This window comes from Lithobates pipiens, unplaced genomic scaffold, assembly GCF_037356315.1.
Source record: "Lithobates pipiens isolate NorthernLeopardFrog02 unplaced genomic scaffold, aLitPip1_a1.2 Scaffold_28, whole genome shotgun sequence".
NCBI classification, from domain to species: Eukaryota; Metazoa; Chordata; class Amphibia; order Anura; family Ranidae; genus Lithobates; species Lithobates pipiens.
Window position 1 is genome coordinate 140,923,527 of NW_027507789.1, and position 27,460 is coordinate 140,950,986.

The window sequence follows — 27,460 nt, forward strand, 5'->3', positions numbered from 1 at the left end:
TTATGGCACCGAAAGGGATAACGATCTAAATTTTGCATAGATAAACGAAACCTAATGCAGCAGTTATGTCACTGGTTTCTATTGGAACAGGAAGGCTCAGTACTAAATGGCTTCCTACACAATGTGCGCTTGACAGTTTTTTTTCAGATGACTAGGGGCTCAATTCACAAAACTACACACCAGGTAGTATCTCTAGTTTATCTGCTTAGCAACCACCACATGCACATCTACGCTCTGTGTCAGATGACGTACCTAGTATGTGATCTGACATTTCTGGGTCTGGGACTAGTGTGTACCTCCAGCGACCCACTCCCACTAATATCCCACCAGTGGGTGCGGCGCAGGCGCGGGGTCCGCCGATCGTTTGTGAGACAGGCAGAACGGCGGTCTGCCGCCGTTCTGTTAGTAGGGAAGAGAGAGATCTTGTGTTTCTGCTAAGCAGGAACTCGGATCTCTGACTTCCCACAGTACAAGCACCCCCCCACATAATTAGGCTTAATGTACATGGGGGGTTTTACAACCTCACCTGAACGATTGAACTTGACAGATAGTACCCAACATCTAAAAACTTCAGTTTTGCCGCGTTTTAATGCCACGTTTGCATTTAGAAGTGTTTTTTTTCTTTTCATAAAATCAAAAATTTAAAACACCTGCATTAATATAAAAAAAAAAACTTCTGCCTTTAGAATTACTTTAAGGGGGAGCAGTTGGCATTTAGAAACACAGCTTAACCACATGTTTTACTCCCCCCCCCCCCCCATTAATCACATAGGATTGGATCATTGTATGATCATGCAATACTGCAAATAATGATGCAATAAAGATTAGTTGCTGACTCCATAGAAGACCAGTTGTTCCAGATGAGCGAATGTGAATCCCAAGTTAAATTCACTGAGGGTTTGTCAAATCCTGTTTGAATCCCCTTGAAGTTTTTAGGGGATTAATCTATTTAGTAGGTTCTGACCAATTTTAGGCCCCCTGCACACTGCAGCTTTAAAAAGCTCAGGACAGCTTTTTTTTATGAGCTAAAATACAGCCCATTAATTGTAATGAGCCCATGCATACAGGTGCGCAAACAAGCGCTGTGCATTGTTCTGTTTCATGAGCGCAAGTACGCACAAATGCAAACAAATGTCTATTTACATATTGTGCAGAACGAGAACGTGCAAAAAATGTGCGCAGAATTGCACGAGTGCACGCAAAAATGCGCATACGTGCAACTACTTACAGAAAGAGGCCTGAAATGACATCTGAAAAAGTAGATACTCAAAGAGGAGTATCATGTGCAAGAGGCCTTAGAAGTTATAAGCAAACTACTGTAAAAAGGCACAGGAAGCTGGGCACTGCCATAGGGGACATGTACTAAAGCAATACATTTATTTGTATACATACAGTGGAGAGAGGGTCTTTTCAAGCAGTTACAGGGACAGCATTGAAAATATACAAATTCTTTAAACAACGTGTTGGGGGATACCTTTTACGAAGAATTCCAGGTATGGATACCTTATACGTAGTTACACTGGTCCAGCTGGGATCACTGTAACTATTGTAGCACTAACCCCCGAAGGAGCTGCTGGTTAGATTTGGGCTTACCGTGACCTTTTGTTTTCCTCGTTGCACGTCTAGGGGTGTCCCGTGGTAGATGGCCCAGTAACTTGAGAGACCGACAACAGATCCACTTGAATGGATTTTATTTGCAAAACTTAGATAATGAACAGTCTCTTAAATTGGGATCAGAGGGTTGGAAAGGAAGTTCAGGTACTCTTAGTGTCAAAGTCAAAATGTTAAAGAACTTGCTTACTTTGACTGCATCCAGAGAATAGCCATTCGCAACTGGATGTTCACTCAAGTTGGACAGTCCTTCTCTCACAAGGCCTAGCGGCCAATAAGGTGCTTACTCAGGAACAAGCCTCTGCCACAGACGTTGTTGTAGAATGTACAAGATAATGTCTCTGTCACAGACGTTGTTGTAGAACACGTAGGGAAACTTAAGCTTGAAAACACTCGTAAGATACCTGGATCTTTCAGCCAGCTTGGCGATATCCACGGGACCAAATTCTCTTGGGTACCTCAGCCCTTCCAGGCTCTTACTACGAAACCAACCCGTACATGGTCTTCTTCTGAAGAGTCGTCCCCTGGAATGCTTGAAGTCACTGGGTCTCTCCCAAACCGGAGACGGTATCCAACCACCTCAGAATCCTTCTTTCGTTTCCTTGCCTCGGGCTAGCCAGCCCCGAGACATCAAAATCGGGTGAATCTGCACCCCAGGCCATAGCCTTCCTGGGGGCTGGTCAGGAGGACCAGGACCATGAAGTCAGTACATCATTCTGGACCGGAAACCCCGAACCACGTGACATCCACATCTTAAATACCCTCTCCCAGAAAGCACAGTGAGAGCGCCACTCCCACTGGGTGGGCTCTGAGAGAGAGTAACTAAAGCACCTAACCAGACCATAGTTCCATGCCTGCCAGAAGAGACAGTGCCCCCTGTGGCCAGGCTGAACATCTCACAGTCCAGTCAGACTGATGCTGAAGTCTAAATTTAGACAATTGTACCCAAACCAAACTGCAGTTCAGGCATAACTTTAACTTTGAAAAATGCATAGTGCATGCTCTTCAGGAGCCGCCACTACACTATGTATGTACCATACCTGGCCGATGTTCTTAGAAACCACCGAAGTAGACATGACTGTGGCAGTGATCTCTACTTGCCTCTGGGCCCTGTACTGAGCAGTTGCCTTGCTGGATTCTGAACACAAGGGGACAGGCGCTTGACACAGGTGCCATTCAGAGAGTGCTTTGCACACTCTCCACCTCATCCAATCAGAGAATGCTTTGCATTCATTCAGAAAATGCAAAGTATTCTCTGAATGGCGCCCATGCTGAATGGCTGAACTCTGGTATTCAGAATGCAGCAGGACATCTCTGCCTCTCAGGGCAGGTCCTGGAAACCAGTGAAGATCATTGGGGTTGCAGTGTACTAGCGACATCTACTTCAGCGATTTCCAGCTTCCAGTGACATCAACAAGGTATGGCATATACTGTACATAGTTCAATTGTCAAAGCTGTAACTATGTATAAAATATCCATACCTGGAATTCATCTCTAAAGCTGTATGTAATGTTACAGAGCAGTATAATTTTCAGGGTCAGTTTCAGCGTCTGTGTACACTAGCAACGCATATTTTGCTGCTAAATATAATTTTTTCTTTTGCACCGAGCTTGGCTTACACACAGCAGCAAATTTTTTAAATACTTTTTGTAGGTAGTTTTAGCAGCAATACATGCTTTTCATCAGAAGGTAATAAACAAGCTTCGACAGACAGGTATAAATTGGCCAGCAGTTTGCTGAGGCTGTTCCTGTTCCAATTCAAAGTTGTCCTGTTGCCTGCCAATTCCTATCAGATTCTCATTAAGAATTACTAGACTGCATATAATACAAGAGCGTACAACTGGCCAGCAGCAGGACATTTTTAATGAGGAAGAATTGGCCAAAATTATTTATGCCTAACCTTTATTTTATTTTTTAATCAGGATAGGTGGGTAGGTGAATGTAATTAATTTGATATTATTTTAGGCGGTTTCAGTGCACACTGTTCTTGCACTTACTTTAAAAAAAAAAAATGTATATTGTATTTTTATTAAAGTTTTACAAAACTACTAAAAAAGATCATACATAGAAAACATCACAGATGGAAACAGAACCAAAAGTGGAAACAATGATTAAAGTGGGTTAATACTTATTTTTGTTAAAGCAACGCAGCAGTGTGATGAAAAAAAAATTAAAAAGTGGAAGCTCCAAGACCAAATGTCAGCAATAATTCAATGCTGCACTTTGAGCACCAAAAACAAACCAAAAATATGAACACCCATGAAAGAAAAAGCAACTCCAAAATACTACCCTAAACAAAATTCCATCTTGTTGCAAAAAAAAAAAACAAAAAAACACAGTTTAACCTAAAATCCACCTAAAACCAAAGAGCACTTCTTTAGGGGAAGCCTCACTGCAATAAAGCGGTTTAACCTACAATAAAAGCTCTGTCAATTTAAAATAAAAAAACTATTTATCTCTAAATTAAATGAAAACCACTAAATATCACCCCTTGAAACAAAAGTTATTTTTAATGGAAAGAAAATAAAATGCTATGGTGAGAACAGCAACTAAAAGAAGCTCCTGACCTAAAAAAATGACAAAATAAAGTTAAATTACATTGAGGCAAATGGAGTAGATACTGTACATGTTATGCATTTATATTGGGGTTGTCCTCATACCACTTTTTTAAGACAGTACAAGTACAAGTACCAATACTTTTTTTCAAGCACTCGCCGATACCGTTTACCAATACTTTTTTTGAATGTTATGTGACAGTTTTCAAAGCTGAATACAGATTAGGTGGCACTGATATGCAGCACTGATAGATGGCGGGCACTGATGGCTGGCACTGACAGGTGGCTGGCACTGATAGGTGGCACTGACAGTTGGCTGGCACTGATAGATGGCACTGACAGGTGGCACTGGCACTGGTAGATGGCACTAACAGGTGGCTGGCACTGATAGGCTGCACTTATGTGCATTGGACACTTATAGGTGGCATTTATGGGCACTGATGGGCAGGCCAGGCATTGTCATGCCAGGAGGAAAGGCTGCCTGCGACGCCCATCTTATTACTCCTTGCACTCGACCACATTAAAAGCAGTAGCAACCATCTTGTTACACCCAGCCCGAACTATGTGGGCAGGGTGTAATAAGATGTCTGCTGCTGGCTTGCTGTAGCCAAGTGCAGGGTGTAACAAGATGGGCGTCAGGAAATCCAACCACAGAGTGTCACTTCCGTTGTTCCTAGTCGCTGACTTCCAGTTGCGCCGGGTCGCTTAATTCATCTCTCACAGGTATCGGATCTTGCATCGGGAGCATTTCTGCAAGTACTCATGCAAATGCTCCGTATCTGTCACGATACCGATACTAGTATCGGTATCAGGACAACCCTAATTTATATCATGCATAAAGATAACCTGTGCAGGACAAAGTAGTAGATTCACTTACTTGCCAGTCTCCCCAGCTGCTTGCACTTACCTTCTTTTCATTGCCCTGTGGCTCTGCTCAGCCAATCACAGTGAAGAGCTAAAGCCCTGTGTAAGCTCTAGGCTGCGAGCTTACATACAGCTAAAGAGTTGCTCCTTGCCCCATGTGATAGTGCTAGTTGAGCAGCCAATCAACAAGCACCACTGTTATCATGTGGAAGGATGAGGAGCCAGTTATATGCTGCCCATAGCTGGAAGTAGGAGACATTTCTTAACGCTCCTGACAACCATATAGAGCAGTGAGGAAATGAATGAAAGATAAGTATGTGAAAATACGGAGTGTGCCACCTAAGTGGCCTTGCTTTTTTGCCTTGTCTGGGCAAAGCTCTGGTTCACTCTAAAGGTTAACCTGTGAGTAAAGTAACATTACAAAGCTGGCTTCAGGCCTAAACAAACATAGCATTAAAAGTCTTGTGAAGTTCCCTGGGATCCGGGAATCCTAGGACACACTAATACCTAAACCTAATCCACACCTTCCTACTAGCATGTTTCAAGAAATCTGATATGCACATGCATGTTCCAGGTCAATGACTCCCGAAGGAGGAATACAACCATGAAGCTTTCATCTTAACAAAGTGTACCATGACAGCTTTCAAATTCCTACCCTGATAGGATTTCTTTTCCAGGGATGCCAATTGGGACAATTTTCAGGCATTTATAATTTGTTGAATTGTATTACTAGACATTTCAACATCATTTGCAAATGCTTTGTATTCACATTCTGTCCTTGGGCTAATTGTAAGGAAGGTCCTGGTTGTGCTTAATAAGTAACAATATGCCTTCGAAGAAATGCTTTCAGTTCTACATCTATTAGACAGGATGCTTAATTTATAAAATGAACACATCAGGATAAGGAGCTTTATTTATTTTTTTGTAATGTCAGTTATTTTCAGTTCAGTCCAATGAGATTTGAAATTAAAAAGATCCTCAGCATTGTGATAAAGCTTTGTGAGTGGAGTCATGGTTGGGTACACCATCTTATTGGCTCTACGGTAGTTGCTACATCTGTAAAAAAAAATTGAAATAAACAATTTTTTTATTCTGCTATTAAACAAATATAGTAAAAAAAAAATGTATACTACTACATATTTGGTAAAAAAATCCCATTAAGTGTATATTATTTGGTTTGCGTGAAAGTCATAGCATCTGTTATAGATACTGGAATATTTTTTTGGTTTATACTAGTAATGCCATGTACAGACGATCGGAATTTGATGTAAGCTTGTTGTCGGAAATTACGACCGTGTGTATGCTCCATCGGACATTTGCTGTCGGAGTTTCCGACAACAACTGTTCGAGAGCTGGTTCTCAAATTTTCAGACAAGACTTGTTGTTGTAAATTCCGATCGTTTGTACAAATTCTGACGCATAAAAGTGCACACATGCTCGGAATCAAGCAGAAGAGCTGGCTATGGAACCTACATTTTTCTCAACTAGAAACGACAACTAGTACAAGTTGTACGTCACCTCGTTCTTGGCGATCGGAATTTCCGACAACATTTGTGCGACCGTGTGTATGCAAGACAAGTATGAGCCAACATTCGTCGGAAAAAATCCACGGTTTTGTTGTTGGAAATTCTGATTGTCTGTACCCGGTATTGTAGCTGTGTTCAACGACTTATAGTGGGACTATGATTGTATGACCAGCAATCTGACCCTAGCTGATGCTGGCTGTGGGGGGGTTACACTAGCTGACACTGACATCAATGGTGACACTAATACTATACAATGTCACTGTACTAATGACACTGGCTGGGAAGGGGTTAACATCTAGGGGCAATCAAGGGATTAAATGTGTGCCTATCAATGTTTACTTGCATGTGTTATGTGCTGCTTTTACTAAGTGATCTTGCTGTTTTTTTTCCATGAAAAAACAGCAAAATCGCTTGTCAGTATGTTGTTTAGAACACAGAGCTTCCTTCATGGAATGACGCAGCCGATGCCAGTGATCAATCATTGGCCAGCACCTGTGGATTGTCTTGTGCAGTAACAAATCACAGCACAGTCAGGGTGGTGGGCATGTGCGCCTTACCCAGAAGTGCTGATCACATATCAGATACATGATCCAGCACAGAGCGGTTGCCATGCCACAGTATATATGCATGGGGCAGTCGGCAAATGGTTAAAGCAGAACTAAACCCATTGATTTAACTGTTTCAAAAAAATCTGTTACATTTCTGGAATGTTAACTGCCATATTTGCTTGTGCCCTCAACCAAAATGGTGGCTTCCTTGGCTGAAAAGGATAGGAGGGTTTAGTTCCACCTCAAGGCACTCCAACTTAAATTTTTCTAACTAAAATACCTACTTTCTCTACCCACTTCCTTGTTATTATATTACTTTTATGTTCCTAAAAATACAGATGAATATTAAGGCCTCATTCACACCATGGTGCAGAGAGGTCAGTTTTTCTCCACACATTCTGCAAGGGCATAAAAACAAAAAAAAATTCTCTATGCAGCGCTGTATTTTCTGCTGCGTTGTGCAAGACTAAAATCGGGTGCCTCCCCCATCTAAATTTGTCCCATCCCAGTCTCGGTGTACCATTATTGTCCCAGGGTCTAATGGGGAAGCTGCAGCCATTCACTGTGAACAGCTGTGGCTTCCTCATCAGACCCTGAGACACGATTTGTCCAAGTGCCATATATAGAATCACTGCTGTTTGCGGCGATACCTCACATGTGTGGGGGCAATCGCTGTCTGCATTTGCATAGGACCTCTATGTGCGTTCACCTGTGTGCGTGAGCACGGGAGAACGGGAACACTTCATTTTTTTTTTTTAATTATGAATTTTAATTATATATATATATTTTTACATTGTTGCTTTCATTTATTTTATTTTTTTTGTGATCACTTCTATTGCTGTCACAAGAAATGTAAACATCCTTGTGACAGCAATGGGCATATGACAGGTACTCTGCACTTTAACCACTTGGCGTCTGCGCTATAGCCGAATAACGGCCACAGCACGGACCTGAATTTCCGGGAGGCCATCATACGACGTCCTCCCCTTTGCACGCTCCCCGCGCACCCCCGGCGTGCTGTGATCACAGAGTCACTGAGACTCGGGTGATCACAGATTCGAGTAAGGGGCCGGTCCCCGCCCCTTATCACGTGATCAGCTGTCAGCCAATGACAGCTGATAACATGATGTAAACAAAAGCTCAGTAATCGTTCTTTTTCTCACGCTGACAGCGAGGAGAAAAAAAAAAAGCCGATCACCGGGTTATATGCAAGGGACATCGGTCCCGAAGAGGAAGAGGCAATTCTGCCTCATCTGCGCACACCAGTACCCTCTGCCAGTGCCACCTATCAGTGCCGACCAGTGGTGTCAATCAATGCCACCTAGCAGTGTTGCCTATCAATTTAACCTGCCAATGCCGATCAGTGCCAATTATTGCCACCCATCAGTGCCCATTCCTGCAGCCTCATCAGTGTACAACAATGAAGAAGAAAAATTACCTGTTTGAAAAATTGTATAACAAAACAAAATTATTTTTTTAACCATTTCAATACTGGGCACTTAAACACCTTCCTGCCCAGACCAATTTTGAGCTTTCAGCGCTGTCGCACTTTGAATGACAATTGCACGGTCATGCGACACTGCACCCAAATGAAAAGGTTATAATTTTTTCCCCACAAATAGAGCTTTCTTTGGTGGCATTTGATCACCTCTATGGTTTTTATTTTTTGCTAAACAAATAAAAAAAGACCGAAAATTAAATTAAATGTTTCAGTTTCAAAACTTTGTAAATAATTACATTTTCTCCTTCACTGATGGGGCTGCACTGATGGGCACTGATGAGCTGGCACCAATGAAGTGGCACTGATGAGGTGGCATTGATGGGCACTGATAGGCGGCACTGATGGGCGACACGGATGGACATTGATAGGTGGCACAAATTGGCACTGATAGCTGGCAGGGATTGGCATTGATAGGCAGCATGAATGGGCATGGATAGGCGGCACAGATGGGCATGGATGGGCACTGATAGGTGGCACGGATGGGCAGTGATAAGTGACATTGTATTGCATTGTTTTGTACTGATGGATGCCAATCAGTGCCAAACAATAATGCATGCCAATTAGTGATGCCCATTGTGGGCACTGATTGGCATCCATTGTGGGCACTGATTGGCATCCCTGGTGGTCTAGGGTGGCATACTTGGTGCTGGGCATCCCTGGTGGTCCAGTGTGGGCATCCTCGGGGGGTGGGGTTGTGCTGATAATCGATCAGCACAGACACCCCCTGTCAGAGGAGCAGCCGATCGGCTCTCCTCTACTCGCGTCTGACAGACGCGAGTGAGGAAAAGCCAATCACCGGCTCTTCTTATTTACACTGCGATCAGCCGTGATTGGACACGGCTTATTACGTGGTAAAGAGTCTCCGTCGAAACACCAAGATCTGTGTTTTTGAATGCTTTTGATTTTTAAAAGCTGGCGCAGATGGTTTCCAAGTAAACCAGAAGTGATGTCTTGTCATCGCTTCTGGTTTACTATGAACAGCCAATCAAAGCCGATCCCTGCTTTGCTTGGCTGTCAGGCCAGCCAGCAGACGCTTCGGCTGGTCGCTCGGGTCTTCCAGTGGGATGGGAAAGCCTGAGAGACACGTGGAAGACGGCGGGAACCACTCTGATTACTATTTCAAGAGAGCCAACTGCCGGTGGTGCCTGGGAAGCGCCCCCCCCCCCCAGAAAAATGCTGCAATGGGCAAATGCCTTGTTTGCCTCATAGTAAATATGCCCCTGTCTCTATGTGCCCTGTTCACACCAAAACACTGGTATCACATGCAGATTTTTTCAGCGCAGGAATCTGCAACAGCTGAAATCGCACTGACCTTGCTACTTTGAAATCTGGCTACTTCAAGAGAAGTAGCGCAATGTGAACCAGGGCTAAAACTGATAAAGGAATATGGTTTCATAATGAGAAAAAACGAAGTAAAAGTAGTACGTTTGGTTATTTTATGTTAATTTACTCCAATGCAGGTTTCACTCTTAATATACAAGTGGTACAGTTCAGCAGGAACATCTCTGTCTTGAACAACCCTACCAGCCGCAATTGTTGACTTCCTGTACTATCTCATATTCAATATTGCTGTTTGATGTCATTATACCTCTCTATCCCGGACATGCTTCTTTTATGGATGTCTGCAATACCACTTGTAAACCACAAATTGCAATGAAATCTTAGTGGAACAAAAAAAAAGGACATCTGACAATCATCTTTGTGAAAGCAAGTAACTGCAGCTAGGCAAGGACACTTCGTAGCCTATCCATACCATCAAACTTTTTATTAAAGTTGCCCTTATCATAGCAACCCTTCCATTTAGCTACATATAGGTTCAATGAGGGGCAGAAAACATACCAATATTTTCAGTGATTTATAGAACACATAAAAAACACATGAGCCTATTCACTTCTTTGCGTAGAATTAATGTGTTTTATGTTTCATTTAACAAATTGAAATAAATGGTCTGCCAACACAACCTAATGTGCCAGAAATCAGATGTGACCCTTTATTTTGGTAACCCGATGCACCTTACTACCATGTGGTACGTGCATTTTCTGCACCTCTGTACAGTACCTTAGTGTGTTGAGATGCTGAATGGGTCCACAATGTAAAGCATGTTACAAGTGTTGCAACACGTTACCACAATGCAAAGATATAATGGGGCCCTTAGCAGACTATTGCATGTTAGAGATAGTCTAAACTTGCATAAAGATCACAGCCCAGCTATGCATGCTAGGTGTGAAGATGTGAAGTACCATAAACCCAGTTCTGATACACATGACTAATTTGCAAGCTTGCCTGGATTCCTTCTTTTATTCCATACTCTGTCAAAGCCCTGACCTTGACCAAATGAAGGCCTCTGAATATGTATAGAACACTTTCACAAGGGCTTCGTGAGATCCTAGGATTCCTCCAGAGTAGTGGTGTCTAAACTACAGCCCAGGGGCTGGATGCAGCTTTTACTTGCCCAACCCTTGGTGCACTATTCCTCCCATTGATACCAACAATGGGGCATAATTCCTGATACTAACAACAAACGGGACACTATTTCTCACATTGACACCAATGATGGGGCACTATACTTTCCACTGACAACAATGGAGTACTCTTTCTCCTATTGACACTGATGGCAATGATGGGGCACTATATCTCCCACTGACAACAATGATGGGGCACTATCCCCCCACTGACACAAACAATGGTGCACCATTCCTCCCCTAATGCCTAAAATGCACGGTTTACTCCCACTGATGCCTGGGCAATTTATACTCCCAAGGGCCAAAGTCCAGCCCCCCTAAAGTCTGAAGGGCAGTAAACTGGCCCTTTGTTTAGAAAGTTTGGAGACCAATGCTCCAGAAGTTGCAAGGGTTTCCAAGAGCAATTTTTGCCTCTCAGCTAAAAATATTGTTTTCAGTGGTCAGTTATATGTAACGAGGAAATGTTCCCAGCGAGAACAAATGTAAGAATTCTTCCCAGTAACCATATCGCCAAAATACGGTAAGCTGCAAACATAGGAAATATTATCTGATGTTTCTTGAGACCAGAGGAGTTATTTCAAGGGTTCCTTCACCTTAAAATGGTTGGGAAAGGCTGGTATACTGGTTTACTGGTAAAAGTGAAGTTTTCAGTGATAGCTATTCTTGACTATAAGAGACTAATTTTTAGGAAATAAAAACACCTTTACAGTAAATGGGGTCTATTTAACATCATGGCTTGAAGCACATTATATTATTACCAAACCTAAATAATATACAGCGCCATATCTAGGTATGGGATTCCCCTCTGTACCTGCCGTGTCTCTGAATCTTGAAATAAGCAATCTGTTTTTCATTTTGACTACTGAAACGATATCTAGTATCTGTCCTACACCCAATGCATTTTGTTGCCTTTACAAGGATATCCTGCATACTCCTAGGTATGAAACTGCGGTATTTGCAAACCAGATCCTGAAACCCCTGAAATGGTGTATAGGTCAGAGGATGAGTCATTACAAAAGTTGCTAATACCTAAAATGTTTCTTTACTGGCCTTTTTGCTAACCATGTAAAGTATACCAAATGAGTGAAGTCAGCAGCTGTTGTGCAAGGATACAGCGTTGGTCTGCCCTTTACTCTAGGACTAGGTTCACACTGTGCATGCAAGCAGCCCAATCATTTCACTTTCTCTGACCCTTTAAGTCACATCACACCAAGCCCCATGGTGTTGCAACGTCATTCAGTTTGGCATGCACAAATATGTGGTGCAGGTGCCAATGCAAGGGGGTGTTATCGAGAATTAATGGCACCCCTCCTAACAGGCACGCACACTTATCTGCAGGTCGCGAATGCACATGATTGTGCGCGCGATCCCTGCCAGCAGAGATGTGAACCCAGCCATACTAATCATCATTATATCATGTATTTACAAGTGTTCTTGCCATTGAACTACCTGGCACAACTGCCGTTTTGCCTCTGTTCTGTCTCCACCATTTGCTCCGCCTTCCTCAGTCATCACTCAGTGCGACTTTTACCATTGCAAAAGGCATCACAAACCTTGGAAATTGAATCCTAACATATGAAAAAAAATAAAAATTGGCACATAAGAGGGTTTGTTTACACCTGAATTGCTCTGTGAAGATGCTCAATGGTGAATCGCTTTTCACAGTAGTGCAGGCACAGCTTGTACACATTAAAGAGGCAATATTCCAGAATGCCTGTTTTTTTTTTTCCCCTCTTTGACACAGGCTGTTTGAATTGAAATACTGTTTCACCTAGCATTTGGCTCGCAGTTGAGATTCAGCTCAATTTGCTTGACTAATAACAGAGAGGATCATTTTCCATGCCATTGCAGCTGTGACGTGTATACATCCCTCTATGGCTGCCTTTGCAGCTCAAGGATGGGGCTTTTTTTTTCCGCCCCACCCCGCAAGTGTGAACTAAGCCGAAACCACCAATGGATCCAGAAAGATAGACATCTGAACTTACATGCAAATCTCAACTTCTGCTGTGAAAATTGAGGTGAGCCCCTATTGTCGGGAAAGCCTACATCTTGTCCAAAGAGGCTGCTTACTATATTAAACATGACCTATAGGGAAGCAGGGCTGTGGAGAGCTGCATAGAACTTAAGAAGCATCCAGAGATGTAAGCAGCTGAATTTTCTTCATCATATTCAAAGTTTGTAACAAATTTAATTATATATAAAATCCTAACCTGTATTCTAAAGTACTGTTAGTACACATATACCCATTTTTTTACATTAGCTCTATGCACATCAGGATTGAGACAAGGGGTGCCAGCAGTGTGAACCATCATGCTGACAGTGCTGGGTTGCTTAAAGGCTAAGCTACACAGGCAGTCCTAATCTCTTGCTACTGAGAAGTTTAACCTCTTAGCTGGCTGTCACCTCATTAGGATGGCGCTATACAGCAGATTGTTTTTTGAAGCCCAGTTGTTTACTACTTACCTTCTAGTGAATATTCATAGCAATTGATTGCTAAACAGAGAGAACAAGTGGCTCCTTGTGCAATAAGCTACACATGTAGCATGCAGTAGAATCCATAATTGATCAATAACATATACATGAGACATTGTGGGATCATACGGATTGCTTCTAAATACTTCTGGTGAACCATTTGACCTATTTTTCACCTGATCAACCACTACGCCTAATGATTTTAGTAGAAAATTCTCCTGTGTAGTTCTAGGACAAGGCAGCGACTACCAGCCAGTGGTGGCTGGTTCTCAGCCAGCCACCCACCCCTTGCCAAATTACACCCCCCCCCCCCTATTGCCCACCAGGGTCCTCGCACTTACCCCATCCAGGTAGCGGCTCCCCTGCATCTCCTCCTAGCGGTCGCTTCTCCTTCCGGGCCAATCAGGACTTAGGACCTGCAGCCAATCATGTGTTAGGACTCCCAGCCATTGGACCCACTTTCTGATTGGACAGAAGGAGAAACAGGAACACAATAGCGAATATTAAATTCGCTAATGTCACACAACAGGATGGGCTCTGGGTGCAGTGCTCTGCGCCCCAAGCCCACACTTTTTGAAGCCAATAAGGGCCTCAGGCTCTAAACATGTGCATCAAAAAGAAAAAAAAATCCATTGGAATCCATGCATCCGGCGCCCTGCATGTAGATTAGAAGCCGGATGCATTGATTGGGGGGCAGCCACAAAAATGGACAAATACTATTAAAAAAATTAAATGAATTAAGATTCACACGGTTGGATGTGGAGATTATATATATTTTTTTACTGTTCTGTCCCCTATAGGACAAAGTACATGTAGTACTGTGTCCTATGTTGCTCCCTAATCCTAACTAATAGGTCCCAACTGCACTCTTCCCCCCCCCTCCCCCCTCCTGCTGTGCAGATCCAGCAACAGCTAGAAAGGAGACAGATGCTTTGCAAAGTCAACTTGTCGACTCCGAGTAGCGGCAAGAGCAATTCAGAAGTTGACACATCCACCATCCCTCTGCTTGTCTGGCGAAAGTGCTCACATATGAGCCAAGCTGCTGTTATGAAGTGTCCATCTCCTTCCTACCTGTTGTCAGATTGGCAGGGGAGAGGGTCCAGTTTGGATCTCATAGCTATGGTAAGGAAGCACCTAGCAACATGGTACAAAGTATTAAATGTACTTTGTCTTAGTTCCCTTTCACACTGGGGTGGGAGCGGCGTCAGCAAAACGGCCGCAAGCGCCACCTTTACTGCCGTTTTAGCGGCGGTATTCGGCCGCTAGCAGAGTGGTTTGAAAACCCGCTAGCAGCCGAAAAAGGGTTAAAATCGCCAACAAAGCGCCGCTTTGCCAGTGGTAGACGCGCTGCCCCATTGATGTCAATGGGCAGGAGCAGTATATACACCTCTCCAAAGATGCTGCTTGCAGGAGTTTTTTTTATTTTTTATTAAACGTCCTCAGCGCACCGCTCCAGTGTGAAAACCCTCGGGCATTTACACTGGAGACATAGCAGCAGCTGTTTCAGGGCACTTTGCAGACGCTATTTTTAGCGCTTTAGCCCTGCAAAGCACCCCGGTGTGAAAGGGGCCTTATAGGGGACAGAACATTACAATATAAATATGTTAGATCTTCTTTAGTGCAGTCCCCCTACTAGGCCTAGGTGATCAGCAGAGGAAGTGAAGTCTCTTCTCCATCCTGGCATCTGCTGCCTTCCACTTGGAACCCCATGCAGCAGTACAGGCACCAAAAGTTGTATGTTAAACCCTGCTGCTGAAATACTGAAGACAGCTGCCACAGCTCTTCATAATTCAATGTCATTTTTATTATTGCACAATATCATTTAGCACCTAACTAAGGCTACAGACTTCTACACAAGCCCAGGAATAACTCATGCTGCTTACATACTTTTTCCTCATTAAATATTTACATACAAAGCAGCTACCGGAAGCAAAAAAAAAAAAAAAACCTATTAGCAGCTCTGGATTTAATCTCTCTTTGCATATCAACAATACACCATAAATATACAAATTTTTATATATCGGGTTAAATTCAGTGTGAACTTAGTCAATTCTGGCAACAAAATAGTTACATCAAAGTTGCATTTCACAAAAAAATTATAGCTATTAACAATGCAAAGCTTGAATAAATCTACACATATAAATACTAATAAATATACAACTTACATGGTTACCATTGACAATGGTTTTGTTACCGGGGGGGGAGGGGGAATGAGGAATGCCTGCAGATAAAACATACAGGCTGTTTAGTTATTAAGTGCTTTTAAAGGCTTCAATAATTCTAAAGGCTTTAAATGAAAAGTAAACAAATATGTGATTTTTCCCAACTGCTGTTATCCCTGAATTACATTTTTAATCACTCCAAGTTCTGTCAAACGGTTATATACTCCTTGAAAGTAACAGTAAGACAGTTGGCTGTTACATCTGTAATCACAATATTTCCAAAAAAAGGTTTGAATACGGTCCTTGGTTCCTCCTTTGCATCATCCGGTTCACTGACCTGGGATTCTTCAGCTACTTGAACAACATGGTTCGTGATCTCTTGGTGGCTGTCACACCTGGACTTCACACATCGCAAGTCTATGGGTTCATCCAAATCAGAGTCTAATAGAATGATGTCTGGCTCTTGTGGGGAAACTGGCAAAATGCTCTCACCACCACCCTGGTTCTCCAGTCTACCGGGAGCACTAACGCTTCGTGAAGGAAGTACTTTTTTGGAGGCATCTCCAACACCTGCCATCTCGGCCAAGCACCTTTTTCTAGGGTTAATATATACAACTTCCTTAGGCGACTCTTTATTACAGGATAAACTGCTTCCATTGGTCCATGTTGTTTTGTCCTCCTTGGTGGTGAGTGGCAAAGGCTGGTTGAGAACAGATTCAGCACTAGAATAGGTTCTCCGGAGGCCAGCAAGAGGAGCGGTCTTCTGGTTTCCACACCCTTTATTCTCATTTATTGTGATTTTGGATTCCACTCTATTTTTCCAGCTCTCTTGCTTTTCTTCAACCACGTTACAAGTCCTGTCACCATTGCACGTGACCTTTGTGGCCACTGTCCTTCCGGGCTCGGTTTCACAACTCTCCTCTGCAGACTTAATTTTCACAGACTGCATACCGTTCTCCATATACTTACTCATAACTATGACAATTCTCCCATTCTTATTTTTATTTTTCACAATTTTCATTTTTCCCCCAACACCATTTCCAGACACTTCTTTAACAGTGCTGGTGGGAGTTCCACTAGAGAGATTTTTGTCCAAGCCATTTAAATTTAGTCCTATGCCATTCTTTGCAGGAGCCTCAAACTCAATAGGCCGGCTCTGAGTCCAGGACTCCCTATGTCTGCTTTGATCAGAAGAGTTCTGAGAATCCTTCCCTGAAGGATATTGGTCATACATCTTAGGGTCTGGTTGGTAATGATGATGTTTCTTACTATTCAGTTGATAGTAATATTTTCTTTTGTTACTCGTGTGGTGCTTTTCAGAGTGATCACTGACATACGGCTGATATTGGTGGTGTTTTTTACTGTTCAATTGATACTGGTAAGGCTGGCTCTTTGCTATGGATGTCATATCCATCTTAGTATGGCTGTCCACAGTAGCATCCTGAAGGCCACTCAACACACTGGAACGACGAGCAAATGATGGCACCTGCGATAAAATAGAAAGCTTTAAATTATATTATATATACACACACATGCCATATAAGAGTTAAGCAAAACTAAGATCCCCTACTTCCTTAACACGGATCCCAAAACACTTACCTTAGCTAAAGAAACTACTGGTACTGGATACTATGGTGGTTAGTCACATGGCCTTTGCAATGGAGTGGACCAGAGGTTAGATCAGCACCTCCCTAAATATGAACAGTCAATCCAGCAGATGGAGAGTGGCAATAGGGTGCTAGCTTATCAGTGGGAAAATTACATCAAGCAAAGGGTTTTATTTTTTTTTTAACCTAGCTGACTGCAATAGTACCCAATGAACCACAGCTGGCAGTGTCTGCATGGAGCTCATTAAATATTGGGTAGGTCACCCAAATCAATAGACTCATCTAAAGCCTCATAAAAAACTACACCTTTTTACTCAACACATATGGGCATTACCCAGGGCAGTCTACATGCAAATACATTCTGTCTAGGAATGCCCACCTCTGCAGACTGCCATTCATCTATCGAGGTATTTCGATATTTGCAGAACTACTCCCAGTGGGCCAGCCTGCTGTCTTGCATCAGGACTGTGGACTCGATAGGAGTTCTATGGTAGGGTGCAGTGATATTTTCAGGAAGCCACCTACAACACCATGCTGTCCCCTCCCACAAGTCCTGATCTACATGCATTTCATAGAGAAGCACAGAAACCCAGTGATGACATCCCTGGGATGAAAATAAGCCATGTAATGAAAGTTGAAACATTGCATTTAAAATTGGTGGGTTGATGAGAAGGGAAAAGAGTGACCAGGGAGAACAAAACTTCAGCTTTAACTTACCGACAGAATATGGTGCTTTGGTTTAGGTCCACGTTTTCGGTACCCCATAATCTGTTCTTGTCGTTCTCTGAATTAAAAAGGGGGGACAACAAAGTCAAGTGGGTTAGAAGGGATTAATGGACAAGCTGGACAATTTCACATTCTTACATATGATATAGTGCGGTTGTTTTACTAAAACTGGAGAGTGCAAAATCTGGTGCAGCTGTGCATGGTAACCAATCAGCTTCTAACTTCAGCTTGTTTAATCAAGCTTTGACAATAAAACCCAGAAGCTTATTGGTTTCTATGCAGAGTTGCTCTAGATTTTGCACTCCAGTTTTAGTAAATCAACCCCAATGTCTGTATGGGTAGCATACTAAAAAAAAAAAAAAAAAAAAAATCACTAAATTATAAAAAAAGAAAATGCTCATCAGCTCTTCCTAACTACAAGTAATTAATTTTGGATAGGCAGAAGATAAAAAAAAAAAAAAAAAAAAAAAGAAGAACAAACAAGAATCTGCAGAGAGTTAAGTATCTGATACCTTCTTGTTCCCATCAGTAGTGCCTCCAGGAGTATAGATTCCATAGACGCGAGAAGATAATTACCCAATTTAGTAATTTTCCGCCAGACAACCTCATGTATATAGGGAACCCTGGCCACACCTGTCCAGCACTTGGGGGGCAATATCTATTGGGCTGGCCATACATTATACAATTTTCTTATTGAATTTCCTTAAAATTTACCTTCAACTATGTAGCACAAGGGCATGTTTGATTGCATACAAATTGAAAGTGTTTAGGTTTGACCTCATATTATATGCTTTTGGTAAATCTAAAAAAAGGAAAAATTTTTTTACAATTTATGGCCAGCCTTGGGAAGGTTGGAAATTAGCCTGATTGTAACTGCACCCCCTTAAAGAAGTAGAATCAGAGTGCCTTGCAGCAATTTTCATCTCCTCCCCTCCATCCACATGAGCCAAAACTGTACATGGAGCCAATAGCTAATGCCTGACTATTCTTGTAGGTCTTGGTTCACGTTAACCATCAACTGGTCACATGACTCCAGCTATCTTGGTTTTGCATTTCCTCCATATGCTACTCATGAGGCAATGGAGGGGAGGTGACAAAAACACCTAGTGAGATATTTTCCATTTTGCACTACAGAAATAAATGTGACAATCAAAAAAACGTGCAAAATATTTCACGTTCTTCAGACTTTTGTTTTTAATTTAGCCTTTAAGAGAACTGGTCATGATAGTTTCACTAAAGACTCGTTAGTGAATGCCCCTGGACGGGGTTGCAAAAATACCCAAAAGCAAAAATTATACCTGGTCATATAGTACTACCTCCAAATGTAACCCATTGAAGTGAATGGGAACACGCCAAAAGCTAGTCTAGAGTGAGGAATAAGGTATGCACTTCATGTTATTCCAATCCCCCTTGACAGAACGAGTATTGAACCCTTGGCACTGCTAGGGGTTTGAGGTATGATACTATAAGGATTATTTTTCTGCTTGACAACCTGAACAAATCTGCTGGATTTTACAATTAGGCCAGAAGCTCTATGGATACTACTTACAATTCCTATATATTTGTGTAGGAGGTGGTCTGGATAAGACTGGCTTGCATATCTTAGTGTAATGATGCTGCTATGCTCTGGGAAAACTGATGCTGATACAAGGAAAAAACAAAATCTGATGTAATGTACAAGACCGATTGCACTGCACTACACCCTTAATCTCTTAGTGATGTCTCCATGTCCCACCATCATTTACATATAATCCTCACTTCTTATATTTAGTAACATTTGACATATTTGGAATCAAATGATAAAGTGCAGCAATTAATGGAAAACATTTCTCGCACATATTACATCATAAAACATGTTAGTTCTTAACTATCTATATACATGCTGGTGGCAGCAAATAAGTCCTTTATAAATAGAAAACTGCTGAATAAGCAAACACATATACATGCACACACACACACACACACTCCCCCCCCCATGCAAGGAAAGCAAATGCAGCTTTTGTAACATTGGTCACATGAAAGGGGGCAGCTCAGTTCCTATTCATTATCCAGAAATGTATGTCATCCATAAAAAAGCAAAAATAAGAAAGCCAAAGTCTCACCGTGTGCAGTGGCAAGCCTACATTCACATGGGTGGCCGCTGGCGAGAATCAATAGACTCTTGTTGGTGGTTTTAAAAGCTACCTGCACATGCGGAGGTTCCGCTTGCTCAGCAGGGGATTGCTCCACTGAGCAGGCGGATGACAGGTCCGTGTCTGAGCGGACACAGTCTCGCTCTCCTTTATGCGGAAACTGGAGGGAAACAGACCGCCTGTGTGTTTCTATCTTGGCAGACAGGATCAGATTGGATAGCTGCGGCGGGTGTCAGCAGACATGCGTCTGCCAACATCTGCTGCTTCATAGAGGAGACTGCAAGGTCCGATCAGGTCTGCCTGAAAACCTAACAGGTGGATCTGATCGGACAGCCTGCGTGAAAGGGCCCTTAGGCCTGGTTCACACCTATGCATTTTAGCTTGTTTTTAGTGTTTCAGAAACACACTAGTTCATTTAACATGGTTTCCTATGGATATAGTTCATATCTGTGCATGTTATGGAAAGGGCCAGGGATTTTTTTTTTGTTCTATAGGACATCAATGGATCAAAATTGTATATTGAAAAAATAATAGTCGCAAAATGCACCTGGAATATGCAAACTGTGGTGAATCGGGCCTTACTAGAAACTGTAGAGTGCAAAATCTGGTGCAGCTCTGCATGGTAGTCAATCAGCTTCTAACTTCAGCTTGTTCAATTAAAGTGGGTGTAAACCTAGTTACACCACTTTTCCCTACAGGTAAGCCTATAATAAGGCTTACCTGTAGGTACTGGAAATATCTCCTAAACCTGCACTGTTTAGGAGAGATTTACCATTGTAAGAAAATGTTATAATGTATGGCCAGCCCAATAGATATTGCCTCCCAAGTGCTGCACTGAAGAAAGGGCATGAACGTGCAGGTTATACAGGGCTTGTGCTGTGACCGGCGGCTCCCACCCAAATGTCCAGCCACAGAGCCGGAGTCCACAGCCCCGGAACGAAGGGGGGGCACATCGTGGGCTTCGTTTGCAGGCAAGTGCAACATAATGGGTTATTATGTAATACATACTAGCCCATTATGCTTTTACTTTGCAGGGGGGGGGGGGGGATGAGGGAAGTAAAACCCATCAGGGTTTACTTCCTCTTTAAGCTTGGATAATAAAACCTGGAAGCTGATTGGTTTCAATGCAGAGCTGCACCAGATTTTGTACACTCCAGTAAACCTTCCCCTTTATATTTGGCCATAGCACAATGTTGCAGTGTTTTGCCACCTCTGACTTCAGCGAGCCTTCTTCATCCCATTGCCCGTGTGACTGTAGGTAAAAGCAGACACTTGGGCTACTTTCACGCTGAAAGCGGCCAGTGTTAGCGGTAAAGTGCCACTAGTTTTAGCGGCGCTTTTCGGCCACTAGCAGGGAGCTTTAAACACCCACTAGCAGCCGAAGGGTTAAAAAGCACCCTTGTTGCGGTGCTGCCAAGGGCTTTGCAGGCGCGTCGGCAGCGCTGCCTATTCGTTTCAAGGGGCAGGGTGTTTTTCTTGGGAGTGGTGTATACACCACTCCCAAACCGCCCCAAAGAGCCTGCATACAGGACTTTTTTTCCGGTCCGGCAAGCGCACCCCTCAGTGTGGAAGCACTTGGGCTTTCACATTAGGGAGGCATGAGAGGCAGTTTTCAGGTACTTTACTGGCGCTATTTTTTATCGCTAAAAACGCCTGAAAAACACCTTCATTGTGAAAGGGGTATTAGGCCTCAAGCACATGGATGCTTATGCACATCTGTTGTAAATTAGGGGCATAATTTTGCACCAGAAACCACATACAATCACCTAGATCAATGAATGACTGTACACAAGTATAGGCCATGCTTGCATAATCTAAAAACAAAAGCCACATTTGAGGGATTTACGTCCGTGTGCATAAGATTCCAACGTCTGCATGCATGAAACCTTAGGCTGTACACATGTAGCGTTGTCTACTTCTATTGGATAGGATTCTCAGAGTCCAGCTGCAGGATACCGTTACAGATTGCCAGCACAGAAAGTAGGTATAAATAAAGCAGGCACATTCCCAGCACATGCGTCTCGGACCAGCCGATTTGTGAATAGACATCTGGCCAAAACACAGATGGACTAGAGAGGCATTAACGATATAACCATTTAATAGTAGAAACCGCCAAGGCCTTCTGAGAGTGCCAGAACGCTCTTCATCAGGGTTAACGTAGGGGTTGACCTCGGAGAATCATTCTGGAACAGGACCGTCTTAATCATACCATCCTCCCATCACCCGCAGGCCTGATGGTCTACTGCAGCTGGTCTTCAGGCCGATGTCATTACTTCCAAGCTATGTGAATGTTACACAAATATGCAACTTAGTAACAATGTGAGCTGATGGGGACACATTTGTGCTTTTATCTCCTTGTTTACCAGTCACATTGCACTTAGCGTTGTATGCTTCCATTTTCATAAAAAGAAATACACGGCAGCACAATTAGGTATAAATTCACCTACTCATGAAGAAGCGTGAATTCTTAAAAATGCACAATGCTACATCTGAATCATTCCGACCTTATTATCTCCATAAATATTAAATGCAACGTTAAACCCATTTAATAGAAAATATAGAGCAGCATGCTGGATGCGAAGATGTACAGATGCAGGCAGCATGCTAATGATCTCATTAAAATGCATGGAGCAGATTACATGCAATCTAAGGCTGGGGAGACTCCGCTCCAGACTGTTTACACAATGTCAAAATTAGCCAAGAGTTTTCATGAGTGGGTGGAGGGAAGGAAGCCTCTGCACAACAACCTTGTCATGGAACGCCCACCTCTGTCAAATTACAAGTCTGTAATGGCCGAAGGGACAAAACATTGGTTTGGGATACTGAGATCTAGGCCACCTGCCAGGCAACTAATTGGTTCATTTGAAACAGCCTGATTTTTTTTTTTTTTTGTATTAGCCAAGATTACGTCCCCAGAAAACCACACATATCTCCATCAGGTCTTCCTATTACAATGTTATACATATAGAGTTTTTCCTTTTATAAAATATATATTCTTCTCAAAAGTCTTTGTAGATTAAGAAGAGTGATAAACATACCTGTTCTGAAATGCAACCAAAAGTCGAGGGTCCAAAATATTTTCCTCTGGTTCCCATGTGTTATACCTAGACAGTACAAGATGAGAGTTCATGTTCCGGTGGTATGCGATATATACACACAATGTAGCTCTATTCTGAAATGGCCTAGAAACAACAGGATATTGGATGCAAGCCTAGACCCTACAAAATGAAATCTTGCATATCAGTAGAAACCTCTTCTCCGTCCATCCTGCCAACTCTTCTGAATTGGCCTATAAAATGGAGTTATTGGATAGAAATAGCCTAGACCGTACAGTATGAAATTCAATATTGTTCCATTATATTATTAAGTATAAACCTCTACTCTATTCATACTATTAAGACCTCTTCTAAATTGATCTATGAAATGGGATTATTGGAGAGTACTAGGCTAAGACTGAACAAAGTAAAATTCTAATTCATTCATGTTCCATCATGGTATTTACTATAAACCTCCATCCATACAACCTAGAACTCTTCTGAATTGGCCTATAAAATGGACATATTGGATAGTACTAGCCTATATTGAATATTATAAAGTTAATTTTTGTTCCATCATGGTATGAAGTATACATTTCTGCTCTATCCATACAACCCAGAAGCCTTCTAAATTGGCCTATAGCATGGAAATAATGGACAGCACTAGCCTAGACCAGGGATCTCCAAACTACGGCCCTCCAGCTGCTGCGGAACTACACTTCCCATGAGGCATTGGGAAACTCAGACATTCACAGACATGACTAGGCATGATGGGAATTGTAGTTTCTGAACGACTGAAGGGCTGTAGTTTGGAGACTTCTGGCATAGACCACACAATATGAAATTCATTACTGTTCCATCATGTTCTTCACGCTATAGGGACATACATGTTGAATATCAGGCCAGTTCAATAGAAACCGGATGACATTTGGCCCGTGTGTATGGCAGCCGGTCCGACAAAAGGGGCATGACCAAAAAAGGTCTGCACCCGATCAGAGGCTGAGAGCACTGACCAGTGTGTTCTGGTGGGGGGCTTCCCCCTGTCGGAACACAAAAGCTCAGTGGGGGAAGATTGCTGTACTAACATTGGATAGTTAATACAGTGGCTCCGCCTAAGCTCTTCAGTTTTTTTCCGTTCAGCCTGCAGGGTTGAATGAGATAAAAAACTACTGGTGTATACTAGGCTTTAATCTGGCCATACATTATAGACTTGTCTTATTCCAGTTCATTTAGTTTTACCTTCAACTATGTAGTGCAAGAGCCTGCCTGATTGCATGCGAATTGAAAGCGTTTAGGTTTGACCTTATATTATATAATGTATGGCCAGCCATAAACTCTTCTCCATCCATACAACCTAGAACTTTTCTGAAATGGCCTATAATACTGCAACACTGGACAGCACTAGCCAAGACTGTACAAAATGAAACAAATTCATGTCCCATTGGGCTATTCACTATAAAGTCATTATTCCCCTATACAATCTAGTCCCATTTTAAAGTTGGGATACTGTACAGCAGTAGCCTAATCAGTACAAAAATGGTATAAAAGCATGCTTTCACGTCAAAACTCACATTTGCACTAACGCAACCACCTCCTCTGCAAAATGAAGATGCCCTTTTATTTTTAATTAAAATTCAGCCCCAGACTAGGCCAGGGTGGTGTGTACTACAACCACAGCCTCCTGGGATATCTAGAACAGACATCTCAGGAGGTATCCCATCCACAGAGCAGCAGGAAGAGGGCAGACCTTGTGGCCGCGTCATCAAGGGGCCAGCTACAAGAACCTGGAAGAGACAGCCAGCTCCCTGATAATGTCATTGGGGAAGGTGAAAAACAGGATAATGCTGGCTTTGCAGGACAGGCATGTATGCCAATTGAGGACAACCCAGTATCATAATGTATGTTGCATCATTGAAGTCAGTAGAAACATTTCTTCATCTATACAATCTACCTCTGTTCTGAACAATACACTCCATCTAGAAGAAGCCAAGGGTGCAAGTAATCATCTCTCATACATAAGACAGGGGATCAAGTAATCATCTCTCATATATAAGAAGACAGGTGATCAAGTAAACATCTTTCATACATAAGAAGGCAGGGGATCAAGTAATCATCTTTCATATATAAGAACACAGAGGATCAAGTAAGTATAAAAAGCCAAGGTCTCTAGTAAACATCTAGTATACAAGATGCTAGGGGATCACGTGATTATCTTTTCTATATAGGAAGCCAAAAGGATCTACCTACCACCTTTCATAAAAAAATAAAAATAAAAAAAAAAAGGAAGAAAACAGGGGATTGAAGTCAAGAGATCTACTTAGCATCTTTAATATAAAAGAAGCCAAGGGATCAAGTTATTTTCTTTTATACAGAAGAATCCAGGGGATGGTGTAATCATCTTCCACATTTAGGATGGAAGCCTAATCATAGGGGTGATCTGTAACACAGGCTCTTGCTCAGTAAGTCAGGGGAAGAAGTAGTGTGTGATCAATACATTCAGACTTGTCTGAGCCCATATCTGTGGAAATATCAATCCTGATTGTATTGTATGAGGGGGGGTGCAATGTGCGCACCCCCCCCCCCCCCCCCCCACCTGGCTAATGATTCTCATTTACAGGGAAGCCATGTAAGGTGACATGCTGCTGGAATAACGAGCACTCCTAGAGAAGAGAGGCAGGAAAAGACATTCCATCCTTGGCAAAAGCAAACTCCCAACCCCTACAGGGCTGACATCCAGCCAGACCAACACCGACTCTGCCTGTCTGATCCTGAGGAGGAAGAGATCCGACACATAGGATAGAGGATCTCAGGACCGGTGTGTGCGCCAACACCCCCGATACCACCCCTGACCAGGAAATAATAATAATAATAATAAATAAAATATGTAGGCTCTCAGGATCTGTCTGTGCCAAGGCTCCCGACACTACACCACAGGAGGAAATATTATTATTATTATTATTATTATAATAATAATAATAATAATAATAAATAAAAAATAAAATATGTAGGCTCTCAGGATCTGTCTGTGCCAAGGCTCCTGACACTACACCACAGGAGGAAATAATAAATAATAATAATAATAATAAATTGAGGCTGATGATGGGATGTAACAGTCATAGACCCCTTGCCATGGGTGAGTAGTGATGTGATGCCATCCCTGTCTGTTGGATGGTGTTAATAATAATGATGATGATGATAATAATAGTTGGGGTGTGGGATCGGAGTTGAGGATAATAGGACTTACTTGGATGACCACCCCCTCCATTTCACCAGGTATTCCACTCGTCCCTGTGAGAAGAGAAGACATAATGAGTGATGATGATGAGGAGGATGATGAAGGTCCCCTCCTCTCCCGGGTCCCATGCCGTACCTTGCGGACTCTCTTCTTGTCGATGCTCTCTACAGCGAAGACATGCTCCCCGGCGGCCGGGAGCTCCATGCCTGGTGTTGGGGAAGGCCTCTCTCCCCGGGGTGACATGTACCCGGACTCCTCCGTCTCCCGCTCCCTCCGCCGTCACTCCTGCTCTTCCCTGCCAGAGTCCGCTCTGTAATGTCAGAGGGGGCGGGCCTTGCAGCTGTCACCGAGCAACCGCGGCCGGCGCAGATTGGGGCTGGCCCGGCATTGCCCCGCCCCCCGGCGCTGGAAGACGATGGGGGAAGGGAGAGGAGTGAAGCCATGGTTGGAGCGGATTTCTATCGGATCAGATTTAAAAAGACACCGACACGGGTCGGGGCCCCCGGGATCGACGGGATGTGGGGCCCCTGTGTGCCCCCCCCCCCCCCCAGTACTACACATAACACATGGCGGGGACAGGAGAGCCATCAATATGGAGGAAGACCGATCCCCGACAATAAATGTCTGATCTGTGCCCCCCGCCCCCAACACACCGATCTGATCTATAATCCAGCCCGACCCCATGTGTCACCCACACACCGCCCTCCATATAACTAAATATAATAATAATAAAAAAACTATTTATAATAAATACGAATGTATAGGAAATGGGCGCTATAACAAATCTATGGGTGTCCGATCACCGAGAGATCAGTCCTATGGAGGAATGTATCCATACATGGGGCGATCACACCTCATATCCCCCATCCGATCACCTACCTACACCCATCTGAGACCATACCGTCCTCACATACAAATCCCGATCTATGATCACATTTCTATCATCACACCGATCACCGCCTATACACCCCCACACACCTATCCCCGATATTATCACCACCATAACAATAATCATTATGTGTGA

At 43.0% G+C, this 27,460-nt stretch overlaps 1 protein-coding gene and 1 long non-coding RNA gene across 3 annotated transcripts in view; both read right to left on the minus strand.

Moving 5' to 3' along the window:
* LOC143935626 (uncharacterized) overlaps positions 1-27,460 on the minus strand; it is a 769,099-nt gene that overhangs the window by 249,946 nt on the left and 491,693 nt on the right. The gene's annotated exons all lie outside the window — the stretch shown is intronic.
* Positions 15,322-26,765, minus strand: CBX4 (chromobox 4). 2 transcript variants are annotated; one of them, XM_077459621.1, is made up of 6 exons: positions 26,572-26,765; positions 26,446-26,489; positions 23,205-23,270; positions 22,260-22,446; positions 18,026-18,092; positions 15,322-17,187 (listed from the first exon to the last, which is right to left on the minus strand). In XM_077459621.1, exons 5-6 carry the CDS (start codon positions 18,071-18,073, stop codon positions 15,910-15,912), a joined length of 1,326 nt encoding a protein of 441 aa, XP_077315747.1. In that variant the 5' UTR covers positions 18,074-18,092; positions 22,260-22,446; positions 23,205-23,270; positions 26,446-26,489; positions 26,572-26,765; the 3' UTR covers positions 15,322-15,909. The 2 variants fall into 2 exon arrangements, with proteins under 2 accessions (XP_077315747.1, XP_077315746.1); XM_077459620.1 differs by lacking the exon at positions 22,260-22,446 and having other exon boundaries at positions 26,572-26,764.

Excerpts from the sequence above, each read along its gene's own strand:
- CBX4 (XM_077459620.1), bottom strand. The coding sequence starts at position 26,679 with ATGTCACCCCGGGGAGAGAGGCCTTCCCCAACACCAGGCATGGAGCTC. Across the intron at positions 23,271-26,445 it reads TGGAGGGGGTGGTCATCCAA|GTATAACACATGGGAACCAG; the intron begins GTAAGTCCTATT and ends TGTACTGTCTAG. Across the intron at positions 17,188-18,025 it reads CAAAGCACCATATTCTGTCG|GTGCCATCATTTGCTCGTCG; the intron begins GTAAGTTAAAGC and ends ATTTTATCGCAG.